This window comes from Tripterygium wilfordii, chromosome 13 (genome assembly GCF_013401445.1).
Source record: "Tripterygium wilfordii isolate XIE 37 chromosome 13, ASM1340144v1, whole genome shotgun sequence".
Lineage (NCBI taxonomy): Eukaryota > Viridiplantae > Streptophyta > Magnoliopsida > Celastrales > Celastraceae > Tripterygium > Tripterygium wilfordii.
In genome coordinates this window covers 4,582,843-4,597,995 of record NC_052244.1, presented here as the reverse complement: position 1 = coordinate 4,597,995, position 15,153 = coordinate 4,582,843, and the positions used below count along the sequence as shown (strand labels likewise).

Genomic DNA, 15,153 nt, shown 5'->3' with positions numbered 1-15,153 from the left:
GAACTTGTACATACCGCAAAAAATTTCTCATTGACCACCATACAAGACCACGAAATCAATTGATGTCATCCCTACAAAAAAAAGGAGGTACATGATAAATGATTAATGACCAGACAAAAAAGGTTGATCAACCACTAAAAACATTTCTCTACCAAATATTAATAAACGTTCGACCAACAAAAATACACAAACAAGTATAAATTTCGTTATAAAAGATATTGCTCAGCCAAATAATTTCGTTATATTCGACCAAAAAAAATAATGCTCGACCAGATAATTCAGTGTTGATCGACCAAATATAATGCTCAACCAGATAATTCACTGTTGCTCGACCAAAGATATTGCTCGACCAAATAAGTTCACTATACTCGACTATACAAAATAATGCTCGACTAGATAATTCACCGTTGCTCGACCAAATAAGTTCACCATACTCGACCAAACAAAATAATGCTCGACCAGATAATTTGCTTTTGCTCACCAAACAAAATAATGCTCAACCAGATAATTCATTGTTGCTCGACCAAATACTCGACTAAAAATAGATTGATCGACTATATAAAATGCTCGAGCAATTTGCTTGACTATAGCAGGACAAGTAAATGAAACTGAAGACGACCATTGTATATATATGTACTTACTTGCAATGAGAGCTGTGAATTAACAACGAATATTGCCGATACAATGAGAATTTTCGATCTGTGCTTTCCGATCAAGGTTTTAGTGTTTTCAAGTGCAGATTGAGGTTGAGCAGTTGCATCGTAAGGTAGAAAGATTGTTATTTTGTGTTTCGGAAGAGAAAGATGATCTGTATTTGTTTTATAAGGACAAGGTATATTTGACTTTGAAAATTAGAAGGAGATCATTTTTGTTGTTTTTAACAAACCAGGTAATTGGGAGAAATTTCCCTTTTTTCCCAATGTAGTTCCATTTTTATCTCAATTTCTCGCTGGAGCCTGCAGTGATCATTGACATGAAATCCAACAAAGCAGCGGTGAGCTAGGGCGGACGGGCGGTGGCGGTAATGGTGCCAATTCCGATCCGCCTTCCACTGCCAAAAGGTATTCCAAAAGGGCTAAATGTGATCACCTTTTTATCCTTTCATGTTTCCACAAAATACCCACATCAATCTCTGTAAAAACTTATGGGCTCCAATATACGAGTATGATGTTGTGTGTGCCTATGTATGTGTACTTATAGCGTATAAAAATTTGATTCTGTCTTGATTCATAGATGTAAACTTGTGAGTAGCATTGAAATATCAAATATGTGATCGGCCTTTGATCATTTCTTCTTCTTTTTTTCCCCTATTCAATAACTGTTCCTTCAATCATTGTAAAGCTTGTGTCTGCATTCATAAATTATGTATGAGTAGGTATATAGTGCATAACAAAATTCATTTTGTATGGTTTCTTGATGCGGGGTTAGTTTAACTTGTGAGGAGCTAATTGGATTTCGCCTAACAGGATAATGCAGATGAATGAACAGAATGGCATGAAATTTCTGGCTCCAATTTTCTCCCTGGTTATCATTGTCATTGCTATTGATGATATTGCAGGCATATGTTCATTGTTTTGAATTAATGGGCTGTAAAGCTTTGATTATCAAGAGAGCTGATTTCTTCTTTATGGCACTATTCAATTATTGTGGTGGTGCATTTTCTGTTCTTATATGGCTAAGATTTTTGGCCAATGCAAATTTTGATGCTATTGCTACAATATGCTTTTAGATATATCATATATGCACATCCCCTTAGCTGTTTTCCCAGTCTCTCATGCCCTACTTTACTCAATTTTATTAGATGAATTAGATGGTAACTGAGATGACGAATTTTTTTTATAAATTCGGTGCTTTACTTTTTAGAATCTATTTACCTTTTCTTGATGTTGCTGAATATTGTATGTTCATATACAAAAGAAATTTTATGAATTTTTAATCGGGTGATATGTGCCTACTTCTTCTGCAGATTCAAAGTTCACGCAGCAAGAGCTTCATGGTTGCAAACCAATTCTAACTCCAGGATGGGTATGACTTACTATTTACTACATATTTCATTTTATTTGATGTAAGTTTTAGAAAGAACTTTGTTATTGTACTTCTATTTCAAAGCTCAATTTTTCTTATCTATTTCTTTTTTTCTTTGTTATTTTGGTTTGGTGGTTTCAGGTCAGTACAATATTTATCATTATTGAATGTCTTTTCATCCCTATCGGTCTTGTCTACTCATTTGCGTCAGAGAGGGTAATTATAAGATCCTCATAATTGTATGCTTTCTATTACTAAGTTCATATCATTCTCAACTGACTTCAACATGGAATTTTGCTTTCTCTGACTTGTAGGTGGTGGCAATTGTGAACGGGTATGATGAAATGTGCATTCATGGTAAATATAATCGTGATCATCTTGCCTAATATCCAAAGTGGTGAAACCAACAAGACCGGTACCAGGAGTGTGATTGTTATTTGTTAGTCTAAGTCCTCTTCTTTTTTTGATGTCATATCCAATCCTCTGCTTGGTTCCAAATTATACTTGAATTATTGTTCAGAAAAATTTGCATGACTGGTTATTTCTTGCAGGTCCCAAAGCATATGAAAGGTCCTGTTTTTGTGTATTATCAGCTAGATAACATCTATCGGAACCATCGACGGTATGTAGAATGCATATGTAGAAGTGTTATATTCTTTACACTTTCTTTTCCATCAAATTGAAAGAGTGGCTATTTCTTTATTTCTGAATTGCTGCATCTGATTTTCTTGTGCAGTGTCTTTACTCGTTTGTGATTTAAAAGGTGACAATATCTGGAATTTAGTTAGGAACTGCAGATGTTTGTAAATTGTTTAAGATACTGATTTGTCATGCATATTTTATTCGTAGAGTTCTATTGGATTCATGATGTGGATTTGTGATACCATGAGATGACCACAAAACGTTGGCTGATGAACTGACAATGTCTTCCATCTTTAGATTTGTGCTTTTCTGTCAATCACTTAAGAATTCTGCTTCTGCTTTTCCTGGATTATTGTTTGCTGGGTTAATACCACTTTTGCACACCGAAAAATAGTCAGTGTTTCAATTTACACACCGTTGTTTAAAATGTTTCAATTTGGTCACCCAATAATAAAATTGTTTCTCGGGCAGATTTTCCCACTTTGGGGCAATCAAACTGCACATGTGACAATCAATATTTGGACAGTCAACATGCCACATGTGCAGTTTGACTGCCCCAAAGTGAGAAATTTGCCCGAGAGACCAAGTTGAAACAATTTTATCATTGGGTGACCAAATTGAAACATTTTAAACAACAGTGGCCAAATTGAAACACTGATTATCTTTCGGTGTGTAAAAGTGGCATTAACCCATTGTTTGCTTTATGGAATTCTTTGTTTTATAGTATCTAATGTTTCACTTCATTTTTTGGGGAACTTTGATGCAAGATATAGGCTTTCTATAGTTGATATGTCTGATTTTAGAGTTTAACCCAAACGTATTGTTTTAACATAAGACTATTCAAAAATTAGGGATGTGAAAAATGGGAATATAGAGGGAAAATTGAGCTTCAAACCTGAAGTTTGACGTTATGGATTTTCATTACATATTGTAGTTAATACTAGTTAATAGAATAATGCTTGCTAAATTGCCAGTTCTCCTTGCTTTTTTTTTTTATAGGCTATGTTCATGTCTGCATGTAGGAGAAACTTGTTAGGGGCACCTCAGACATGGACACCAATGGAACCTTTATCACCCTAGACTGATACATTTTTCTGTTTCCCTGTTAACTTTAGAGATGTGAGTTTACTGAAGCTTTTACTTGTATTCTGTTCTTAAAAGTGCATGAACCATCTCCTGAATATATATATGCTCTTCCTTTCTCTGTGACAGGAAATTTTGGATGTGATTCCTCCTATCTAACATGAGTTCTCAGTTATTTACACCAGTAATCATGCATGTTATCGTTCTTCTGAAGTCTTTTAATCGTTTCCTATGTTGGACACATGGAAAATTGCCTCCAGATATGTCAAAAGTCGAGATGACCATCAGCTGCAGTCTAAGAATGCAGAGTATGGATTAAAGGAGTGTGAGCCTGAACGTGGCACAAAAGATCGACCAATTGTACCCTGTGGCCTTACTGCTTGGAGCTTGTTCAATGACACATACAGGTTGTCAGTAAAAAAACAAGGTTCTAGAAATCAAGAAAAAGAACATAGTATGGAAAGTGACAGAGAGGAAATTTGAGTCAGATGCCCATCCTAAAAATTTTCTGAGCGGAGGTTTGATTGGAGATGCAAAGCTCAACTCAAGCTTACCTGTAAGCACCTTATTCTCTTTCTTTCTTCCATTAAGTTTGCTAACAGTTTTTGTGCTTGGGAGTTTTTATAAATGAGTTTTCTTTCCTTTTCTCCTTTCCCCCATTTTATTATAGAGATAAATTTAATGGTTTTGCTTTCAATAGTTGAGTGAACAAGAGGATCTTATTGTTTGGATGCATACTGCGGCTTTGTCAACTTTTAGAAAACTTTGTGGGAGGATAGAAGAGGACCTTCAAGCTAATGATGGAATCTCTATTATAATAGAATAGAGAACAACTATAACACTTACAGCTTTGGAGGAAAAAAGAATCTGGTTCTTTCCACTACCAGTTGGATAGGAGGAAAAAAACGATTTCCTGGGCATAGCATATCTTACCATTGGTGGACTGAGCTTGTTCTTGGCAATAAGATTTATCCTGTACATTGTCAAGCCAAGGTGAGTTAACAGTTCAAGATCTTAAATCATCTCAATGCTTAGATAATTGAAGGTACCTTTTTTTTTTCAATTGATAGTTAATATTCCATTTGTTTCTATGGCTAGTTCAGAATAATTTAATAACTGAACTTGCAAGAATAGCATTGTTTTCACATCCCTGTCAAGAAATGATCAATTTTTTTATACATGTTTTATCATTTGTTACAATAATCTACCTTTTGGATGTACTTAAGTTGTCTCTTGCATGCTAAATCATGAAAGTACACCCATCTGAAGAGTTCCATGGAAGATAGGCTTCTCATTGATTGGGTGGTGGATGATGCAATGCAAAAATTTTAGGAGTTATTTTTTTTACACCTCTCCCTTGACCAATGTGGCATTCATAATCGTGTTGAAGCTCATATTCTATAGGTATGGCATGCAAATTATGCAGCATTATGCAGTTCCAAAGTGAAACCGGTTAAGAAGTGCTTTCTGTGAAGCATTAATACCCACATATATCCAACATTGGGTGGGGATAGTTGGCTTAAACGTAGACTCCGTGCATCTTGCTAAAATAATTGGGTGTTTCTCTTACAAATTTCTACTTCATTTATATGTAGTAGGAATTGTGTTAGAGTACACGTGTGCTTCGTATGTGTGTGCATGTGTCAAATGTGTGTCCATGTGTTTTACGTATATCATTTGTGAGAGATGTGCTATGTGTTTGCCTTTATCTAGCTTAGTCTAGAAAGTTCTTAGATTAAAAAAAGTCAAGAGCATGTGTTGTATTGTTTATATATATGTATGTACTATGCTGGAAAGGATATTGACAAGAGAGACTTGTGTGTGAATTTTCTTGTGTTCTCTCCATACTTTCCCCCTCTAAAAACCAACAAATTGCCAATTATGAATTGAATAAAAATTCAAAATTAGAGTCATTATATCTCCGCAGAACAAATCAGGGACTCCTGATATAACCTTTCTTTATCTATACTTTTCTTTATATACCTTTCTTTTTGTATAGATCTTTACAGGAGATTCGTATGAGAAAACATAAGTAAACGAGCCTCCGCTTGAGCCTCTAATGACAAAGGCACATGAACCGCCATTTGATCCCCATCAAAGTCTGCATTGAATCCCTTACAAACTAATGGGTGTAAACAAAGAGCACGTCCTTCCACTAAAATTGGTTGGAATGCCTGGACGCCTAATCTATGCAGAGTAGGGGCTCTATTCAGCAATACAGGATGCCCCTGCATAACTTCCTGAAGTATTTCCCATACAATCGGTTCTTTTTCCCTAATTTTACTCTTAGCAACTCCTATGTTCGAAGCAAGATGTTGTTGTAGGCCCCTCACTGTCATTACATCGATGTGGGTTGCCCCGTGAAATAGCAATAGAGCTTTTTCAAACATTTGTAATTCGTGGTCTAATTAGAATGCTTGTTTCTTGTCAATGGCATGTTTCTTATACCATAGTTCTTTTAAATATAACCTCATATTCTTTAGTGTGGATTATTACAATGACTCTTAGGCCATGAAAAACAGTTTGTATTTGTGCTATGATTGCAGGCCTAATGGGGATACATCATATTTGTCATGGAACAAACATCCATCAGGACATGTAAATTATGGCTGTGTTCAGATATGTTCCAACTTCTGCTACATCTCTTGGATAATTTCTGTATCTTTCTTTTTGAATGAATCCTAGTTGGCATATAGTTTCTACCATCATCCATATCTCCTGCTTCAAACATAATGCATTAGATTATATATTCGTAAGAGGGACGGGCATGATCTTTTCTATGGTTTTAGTTCAATGTTATACATTCTATGACAGAATTCTCTTCATCTTAGTTTCACTAAACTTTAAATGCTTTTTGATTAAACTGTCGGAAATGCCCTGATTATGTTACGAGTCTCATCTTCCCCCTCATCAAACATCCTTCGTGGCTAATTATGTTATATAGAGCTGACTTGAGTCATTTGGAAACTAGAGTTCACAATAGTTTGTGGTTGATGAAAGGTTAGGTTAGAAGAGGTTAGCTTTTAGTAAATTTTTTAACTATTAGAACTGGAGAAGGTGTATATAATAGTCAACCAAGAATAGTTATTTTTTTTTCTTTTAAAAAATTATTGACATGGAATCACTGTAGGTTCCATTGCTAGGTTGCTGTCCCTATTGCACATGCTAGAACTAATGCTGACAATTTCTTCTTCCTGCAATTCAAATGCATAAACTAGTATTAATCAGTAATTAGCAGGATAACTGTGAGAATCTCGTATGAAAAATTAAAATAATTTACCTTCGCAATGTTCCTGAAGTATGATGTTGTGTAATTTCCAGTTGGAAACAATATCTCAATTAGATCTGCTAAAACCAATTGAGGTTGAGAGACCGCTCCGTCGAACCAATCTTAACATGTTAAAAGAGTAGTTACAGAGAGCAAGTTAGCTTTCAGGGAACCATATTATATGGCAGGATGAAGAAACTTAAAGAAATTAAGAAAAAAAATTTCAAATAATAATACTGACCTAGTGTAGTTGAGTTTAATTGAATTCTTTTATCATATCTCCATATGCTTTGATTTGTGAGGAAAGCAAAACAAGAGTTGTCGTCAACACCTATGTTTTGGAGAAAAGTTGATTGATTGTAGCCAACAGGATCAGAAGTATACGTTTCATCAATCACCACATCCACACTCTAATTAAGAAAAGAAAATTAATATATTTAAGGGACAGAAGAGATGAAATAAGAAAAATAAGAAAGAAATCATATCTAAATTGTCTAATTATGCATGAACAAAAAATTAAGGGGATAAAATAAGACTAACACATAGGATGGCATGAAGTGCCTCCAAGTCATCAGAGTTAGAGACATTGTAAGTCATCTTGTTGATAGATCCATCCACATTTTCTCCACCTGCATCTTCCAAAAACTGTTCCACACTCCACAGTTTAATGTTTTAGGCATATTAATAGAAAAATATGAAAGTTTAAGCTAATCTTTGGAGCGAGTATTCGCGGGATTCAGGTGTTTATGTTTGTACCTTCATCTTGTATGTTTCCTTAGTAAAGGACCATATACCCTGTAAAGAACAAGGAAACTTCAATACTTAGTCTCATTCTTCTATATTTAGACATTTTGAAAGTACATATACATATACATATATATATATGAGGAGCCATACTGACATTCTTATGCTCCATCCAAGCTACTGTTGGTTTGAATGATTTTGTCTTGGTTGCTGCTACATTACTCAAACACAAATAATTTTCTTTAACCTGTTCAAATATAAGTTTTGGAAAAGAAAGAACAAGATTAGAACAATGTATGCTTTCAAAAATATGCAGGACACCAAAATGTGATGTATGATACTCACAGTATTGTACACCTGGTTAGCCCTAGTTTCTAGGTTTGCATAAACTCCCAAGAACTTGATCCATTCTGCTCTCTACCATACAAAACATCTTGCTTGATCAGAATGTATTCTGTTGAAAAAACAGAAAACAAATTCTGATTATATGAACATTGAATGTTCATACCTGCAAAGGGAGAATCTCACTGAAAGCGACGAAGTTGACGAAATTGCAAGCCTCTGCTTGACCTGTTAGGGATACAAAATGTGCTGCAAATTGTGTGAAGTGTTGTGGATCAGTTTTGTTCATTATCTCCAACTCTCCAGCTTCATATAGTTTTAGAACACATTGTGAAGCCACTGTGTCTGAAGTCATTCCCTTCATGCTATCCAGTAAGCCTAGCAGCTGCAAAAAATGTAAGAGAAAAATATTATGGTGCTCTAGAGACTGCAAGTTGAGTTATAGTTCATATCCTCCATAAAAGAAAAACAGAGGATGGTGAAGTTTTTGAGTCTTACCTCAAAAAAGGAAACTGAAAGTGCACAACATTGAGAGATTATTAGGAGGAAAAACAGAGAGAGGTTAGAAAATATGAGATCAAACTATAAATAAATAAATTGTACTGTGTGTGTGATGAAATGTTACCAGGAAAGAAGTCTGTATCAGCTGAATAATTTGACAAGGGAATGACAAATGATTTCATCCTTGAAGTGCAATATTTAGTCTTTGCTGCCATTCTTGAATTGTTCTGACAAATGTTTTATTCATTTCATACCAGAAACTAATCAAAAAGAAAATTAGAACAAAAACAGCAAGAACACTAGAAACCAGAGCATTTGGGTTTTGTTTGGGGACAGATTAAACCATGCTGCAGTATTTAACAGTGAGATTTGGAACAAAAATTGAACCTGGATGAGAAGGTAGGTCTTGCCATCAATGGCGTTCTTGATGACTTTGAAGGTCTGGCCATAATACAAATGGAAATTCCCTGCATCTTCAACCTTTGAAATGTTGCCAACATTGACTTGGCCATCATCACTTGCTCCTTCACACACATAACTCAGAAAGAAAAACACCATTAAACCCACAAAGAAACAACATCTCAAAGAAGAAAAAGAAGAGGACATGATGGTGGTTGAAGAAGAAGAAGCCAAAAACTCTTTTGTGGCCAATAATACTGAATTTACCCTATATAAATGGGTATATATTATATTTATATAGTACATGTATATGACTATATGCAGTCTTTTTTGTGTTTTGTCATATTGGGGCTCAACTTGTTAATGGGTTTGGAATAGTTGGTGAACCCGTGAAGCCATTTTTGGCTATATTTGTCATCTTCTTTTTGATCTTTAGTTTCTTTATCCCTTCTGTACTTAACCTGTGATCCCATGCCTACCCATGTGAATTGTGAAGTGCACCATCACTAGACACTAGCTAACCTATTAATCCACCCAGCCATAGAACTTATCATATTCTCCACTCACTAAACTATCAATTTTTTTGCACTATATATATAAATACATTTCTGCAAACAAACCATTTGGGTTTTTAAGTGAAGTTTTTGAAACTGAGAATTCTTTAGCCTAACATCTCCATCGGACAAGTAGGTCAGCTCTAAACTCGGGCCTTCAACTCAACCCGTTTTATGTTGACAACAGATAAGACCAGACCGAAACCTGTGCGATTGATTTTTTTTCCTTTTTGAGTACAAAGTTTTCTTCCCTTTGTAAGAGGGCATGCCCTAGAACTTTCACCAACACTTTCACTGTTAATACAACTGTATTTGCATTTATTATAGTGGAAGAATTAATTCTTTATGATTAATAATCTATGTTTCCAAGCTGGTCCTCTCCTACACTAATATGTTATTACCACATCCAAACTCCATTTACAAGACTAAGAGATTTTTCTGTCTAATACAAAACCCAATTGTTCCATTGTGTTGTAAGTTGAAACCCACAAGAAGGGCAGGACAAAATATTAAAACTCGAGAAATATGAAAAGAAAAAAATTCCTTTAATGAAATTGAATACAATTAGTCATTTAATTGACCGTATACCAATCATATGAAACCACAAGTATATAATTAAATTGGACAAAGTAATGTAACTATAACTAGAATGCACAATTATGCCTCCCCATTGATACAAATAGTATAGTTAGAAGAAAAGGAAGAAATTAGGTTAAAATTAGGTATATAGGAGTCAATAGTTATGGTCCACCCACATGCTACATAGTGCCAAAGAAATGGCTAATAAAAGCCCTAACTTCTTCAAAACCATGCTTAAGTTAGTACCTCCTCGTATCTTAACCACTGCATCCTCCTTAACTGTTTTGATCTCCTCATGGTTCGACTTCGTCTTGCCATTGTTAGACCAATCTTTCTCTTCCATACTTTGTCCGACATGAAAGAAATGCATCAAGAGAAGCACGACTATGAAATCCACCAAACCCACAAGCTTCTTCCTCGCAAATGCCTCGAATTTTGTAAAGAAAGAGCCTCCAATATCGTCTTCTTTGCTGTTGAAGAAGACGAAGTTGTTTGTTGTCATTGTTTCTGGATTCAAGTGAACTCTCACTGTTTGAGAAGGCACTACTTTGTGAAAGAAGGTATTGGCTGCTTGGCTAGTCGAAATGAACATTCCATGACTCACTTTAATCTCCTCTACCACCTCAAAGCTTGGCGAACTTGCTAAATCATCATCCTCATTGTCTATGAAATTCGGGTTATCTTCGGTGAACCCTATCGAGTAGTCATCCTTGTGGTTGAATCCGGTGCAGTTGCTTTGATTATTCTCATTATCCCATGCAACTGAATATTTGATTTTCATAAAAAAAATAATAAATTTAACGATGATGAAATAACAATGATACACAAACAAGAAATATATATATATATACACTATATCTGGTTCAAACTCATGCAAATTTGAATGATTAATTTTTGATACCTTGAAGTTGATGATGATCATCATTTCTATGTAAACTTGATAGATCTTCTATCGGAACAATCTTGTGTTGATCATCCCCAAAGCTCTGTCCAACACAATAAAATAATTAAGTTGAACATCATTTTTATGCATCTATCAAGTGAAAATTAATCAAGTTACATAGGTTTAATTTACCTTCTCCAACTCTTCATTTGACATTCCAATCCATCTCAAGTTCTCTGCAACTCTCTCTGGCTTGAAGTCTCCATCAATATCTCCCATAATCTCAAGTGACCTCGTCGTTCTTGGACCGATCCCTGACTTGTCGTCATAGCTCATTGAGTTTATGTCATCCATGGCAGCCATGAAACTGAAGTCATCTTGGTTAGTAGCAGTATAATTCCCACCCCATGTATCTTGATGAAGATGGTGATTACTTGGTGGGTTTATAAGTTCCTGCGTTGCCTGACCAACCGAGAGAATCTCCTGCAAAAAGTCGGTCTCATGATTCGAGGTTTGATTTCCCATGGAACTCCATTGATTCATCCTTAGGTCAGTGAATCCACCTGAAGTTTGAGTGAAGCTTTCAACCTCTAATGGTGGTAGTGTGAACCTATGTTGAAGCCTTGCACACTCCAATGCTATATCAACCTAAAAAATTATCCGTGAAACATCAATTAAAAAATGCACACCAAAACAATAAATCGAAAAAGTTACTCTTTTTTTTTTAATGTGGACCCACTCAGCTGCCCACCAAACATAGTTACTAGTATAATTGAGTCCGTAAAAACAAATTTTACCTTGGAAGGAGGGTATGCAGTATTGTTTCCTCCATAATAGTTTGAAGATGAAGGAGTTGCATGGTTGAATCCAAGATCATCTGATAAGTACTGTGTCCACATTCCTTGATCTCTTGGGTCATTGACGACATTACTGAGAGCAGTATATGTATCCATTACTGGGATTTGTCGATGATGATAATCCGAGCTGCTTTGATGATCAAATTCTTCATGACATGATCTTCCTTCTGAATATAATTCAACACTGGATGAACGTTGATCACTCCCCATTTGATCATTCCTAGTCACACCACTACCACCGCCATAGCTATTACTCTCCATATTAATCTTGGGGGGAATTGCACTCTTCTTGAACACACGACAAAGCGCGTACGCATCCTATACATATGCAATGTACACCAATTAATCATATGATTACATCATATATTGCATGAAATTAAGTAAGTGTTTATCTGTATACGTACCTGCAAGCCGGAGGGAGTTTCACATTCGCGCTCATCGAGGCGATATTCGTGCATGACCCAACCGGTACGAGTACCATGAGGAGCTCTTCCTCTATAGTAAACTAGGGTTTTCTTCATCCCAACAGCACGCATTTGGGAGTTCACTTTCCTGTCCTTTCCTGTGGCCTTCCAATAACCAGCTTGAGTTGCTCTGTTAGTTCTTGATCCGTTCGGGTACTTTCGATCTCTTGGACTGAAGAAATACCACTCCAGATCTTTGCTTGGTAACAATGCCTTCCCTGTAATAAATAAAGAAATAACCCTGGTTTTATCTCTTGTATATGATACAATTATTCTTCTTTTTCCTCTTTTTTGTTTTTGAGCTTTTTGGCTTGTTCTATTCCACTTTTATATATATTTTGTGTGTGTTCACAATAGGAAGAGTAAAGATAAAGAGTTCTTAGTGCAAGTACTTTAAATTTTTTATTGGAATATTATAACATCACGGCTGATATGTATGATTACATAATTTTTGTTCTAAAGCCTTGAAGATGTTTGACCAATAAAGCAACATCAAAGATCGCAATCAAGTAGTTTAGCAAAAGGAAGGCCAAGTAATGAAAAAAGGATGAGTAGTTTTCTCAAACACCATGTAATCAAATAAAAGGAAGACCAATAAGTTAGAAAAAGGAGTATTAATTGTTTCAAGAGACACCTTTTTAAAAAGTGCATTCTTATGTAATTCAAGCCAATTACATTGACCATACATAAAATCTTCAATTTTATACCTATTCAATGAATAAAGTTTTTTTATGTGACATAATTTCATCAGTTAGATAATGAGTTTCATATATAGTAATTTCATGGAAATAGCTGGTCATCTTATAATAGGGTGTATATATATACATATATATATATATATGCATGTATGTATGTATATGATTGAGTGTAGGAGGGGGGAGGTTGCTGCAGTTTCTCAATATTCTTTGTTCTTTACTTCACTCAAGCTTCATCCATCAAGTTTCATTATGTAACAGTAACTCCATAGAAGCTAAGTAATCCAAGGAATTACAAAATAAAGAAACGTAAAATCAAGCACAAATTAATTAAGAAGATGAAGCTAGAATCCAGTAATCGAGATACCTGGTAAGTCCCAAGGCTCACACTTGTAGAGATCAACTTCAGCAATGACCTCCAATTCAATCCTATGTCCATTGATCTTTCTTTTCAGATAATAAGCTACGAGTTCCTCGTCGGTCGGATGGAATCGAAAACCAGGAGGCAATGAAACAGGAGCCATTTCTTCTTCTTCTTCTTCTTGACCTTGGCTTCACAAAAAGATGACTAGTCTTGTATCCAAAGAAAAACAAGGATAGACAAGCCCCTTCTAATAACCAATCAGCAAACTACACAACAAAAGCCTGCACAAACCAAAATAGCTGTAGTTAGGAATAACTCTTTGAATACATAAACTTTAAAGCTAGAAATTATGTACAGAATATATGTATATGTATATATGTATGAACAAACAATAGAAGAGGAGAAAGTAATCATTTTCTTGCGTGTGTTGGTGTATTTAGACTTTAGAGGTGATGATCACAATAAGAGACTTGCATGCATGTTAATACAAAAGGAGAGGAAGAGAGGGTGGGACCTTAGGTATAGGAAGAAGAGAAGATCCAAGAGAGAGAGATTGAGACTTGACTTGACCAATGAAGATGAAGATTAATGGAGGGAGAGAGGGTTGAAGGCGAGAGTTGGAGGGGGGTTTTGATAAGAAGACAAAGGGAGAGAGAAAACAATAAAGAAAGAAAAAGTGGAAAAAAGCAAATGGAGGCTGCCACCCCCCTTCACTTGCTTCCCTACTTTATCTTTCCCATTATGTTTTTCTTTTTGTTTTTTCTTCACATCAAAGAATGATTCTTCAATTTCGTTGCTTTCAAGCTCAATTAACACACACATAAAACACAAACCCCCTCCTCTCTTCTGATATTCTCTCTCCAATTAGCGATGGATCCCATGCTTGGTTGATGTCCTTTCCTTGGAATCACAACTTCACATGGCAACCTGTGATTCGCTATATACAAACCCAAAAATAAAAGTATATACTGACGTCAACACAAACACTAGGAAAGGTAAGGAATTCCGGCGCTAGTTTACTTATAGGCTCCACAATCCCTCCTTCAATTTATTTTTCTCCATTAAATGATCTTTATATATATATATAGCTTTATTAATGTATGCAACTATGCTTCATACATGTTCAAAGCTACCTATAGTAATGTATATGATGCACATTTGGGTCCTTGAAATTAAATTAAAGAATTACAAGTGAAAATGGAGGAAACCCCAGGGCTATTCACACTGTTATGATTATTATTTTTTAATTGAAATAAAAGGAAGTGAAGGAAAGATGAATAGAATTTGAAGGAGAATGGTCCACAAGAAGTCATGTGGGGCCAGGCTATGCCACGTGAAGAAAAGACAATCAAAACGTGGCAGAAGAGGGATCACTTTCACTTTTAGGTCATCTCTCCGTTCTCACAAATACAAATGATACCAAATTTTGTTCCAAATAGAAAATATTCTCTCCTCCTAATCCTATGCATTCTTTTCCTTTTCATCAATCCTTCTTTTTCTCCTTTTTGGGGTTTCTTTGTAGTTGCTAATTCATTCTTCATTGCTATTCTTGTCTTCATTCACAATATTCATCACCAACACCCCTACAATAACATATTATTATTGTTTATATATATATATAATTGTCAATTCTTGTTAATTAATAAAAAAAATTTCTTTTTTCAAACTGAGAACGACACCGTTTGAACATATGAAATGGAACCGAAACTCGAGCATCAGAACCGCGTGCGTAGAAATTTCCCACATGAAAACA

General features: G+C 35.3%; 2 protein-coding genes and 1 pseudogene across 4 annotated transcripts; 1 reads left to right on the top strand and 2 right to left on the bottom strand.

The window, feature by feature from the left end:
• Positions 1 to 876: 876 nt before the first annotated feature.
• Positions 877 to 6,574, top strand: LOC120011987 (annotated as a pseudogene).
• A 263-nt stretch (positions 6,575 to 6,837) lies between these two features.
• LOC120011986 lies at positions 6,838 to 9,277 on the bottom strand. 2 transcript variants are annotated; one of them, XM_038863200.1, is made up of 11 exons: positions 8,993 to 9,277; positions 8,730 to 8,821; positions 8,603 to 8,616; positions 8,271 to 8,489; positions 8,108 to 8,179; positions 7,920 to 8,009; positions 7,775 to 7,813; positions 7,559 to 7,663; positions 7,260 to 7,428; positions 7,031 to 7,140; positions 6,838 to 6,944 (listed from the first exon to the last, which is right to left on the bottom strand). In XM_038863200.1, exons 1-11 carry the CDS (start codon positions 9,139 to 9,141, stop codon positions 6,858 to 6,860), a joined length of 1,146 nt encoding a protein of 381 aa, XP_038719128.1. In that variant the 5' UTR covers positions 9,142 to 9,277; the 3' UTR covers positions 6,838 to 6,857. The 2 variants fall into 2 exon arrangements, with proteins under 2 accessions (XP_038719128.1, XP_038719127.1); XM_038863199.1 differs by having other exon boundaries at positions 8,730 to 8,832; positions 8,993 to 9,273.
• A 916-nt stretch (positions 9,278 to 10,193) lies between these two features.
• LOC120012407 (NAC domain-containing protein 86-like) lies at positions 10,194 to 14,030 on the bottom strand. 2 transcript variants are annotated; one of them, XM_038863822.1, is made up of 7 exons: positions 13,915 to 14,030; positions 13,404 to 13,681; positions 12,282 to 12,559; positions 11,818 to 12,195; positions 11,213 to 11,668; positions 11,039 to 11,123; positions 10,194 to 10,899 (listed from the first exon to the last, which is right to left on the bottom strand). In XM_038863822.1, the coding sequence occupies exons 2-7, from the start codon at positions 13,558 to 13,560 to the stop codon at positions 10,292 to 10,294; spliced, it is 1,962 nt and encodes a 653-aa protein (XP_038719750.1). In that variant the 5' UTR covers positions 13,561 to 13,681; positions 13,915 to 14,030; the 3' UTR covers positions 10,194 to 10,291. The 2 variants fall into 2 exon arrangements, with proteins under 2 accessions (XP_038719750.1, XP_038719751.1); XM_038863823.1 differs by lacking the exon at positions 13,915 to 14,030 and having other exon boundaries at positions 13,404 to 13,800.
• Positions 14,031 to 15,153: the final 1,123 nt, after the last annotated feature.

Bases quoted from the DNA above. Each gene is read 5' to 3' on its own strand.
- LOC120011986 (XM_038863199.1), bottom strand. From the start codon at position 9,211: ATGTCCTCTTCTTTTTCTTCTTTGAGATGTTGTTTCTTTGTGGGTTTA. The intron at 7,429-7,558 runs GTTAGTCTTATT...TTTCTTAATTAG, and splicing joins CACTTCATGCCATCCTATGT to AGTGTGGATGTGGTGATTGA. The intron at 7,141-7,259 runs GTCAGTATTATT...TAACATGTTAAG, and splicing joins ATTAAACTCAACTACACTAG to ATTGGTTCGACGGAGCGGTC.
- LOC120012407 (XM_038863822.1), bottom strand. From the start codon at position 13,560: ATGGCTCCTGTTTCATTGCCTCCTGGTTTTCGATTCCATCCGACCGAC. The intron at 12,560-13,403 runs GTATCTCGATTA...TATTTATTACAG, and splicing joins TGAGCCTTGGGACTTACCAG to GGAAGGCATTGTTACCAAGC. The intron at 12,196-12,281 runs GTACGTATACAG...GCATATGTATAG, and splicing joins AAACTCCCTCCGGCTTGCAG to GATGCGTACGCGCTTTGTCG.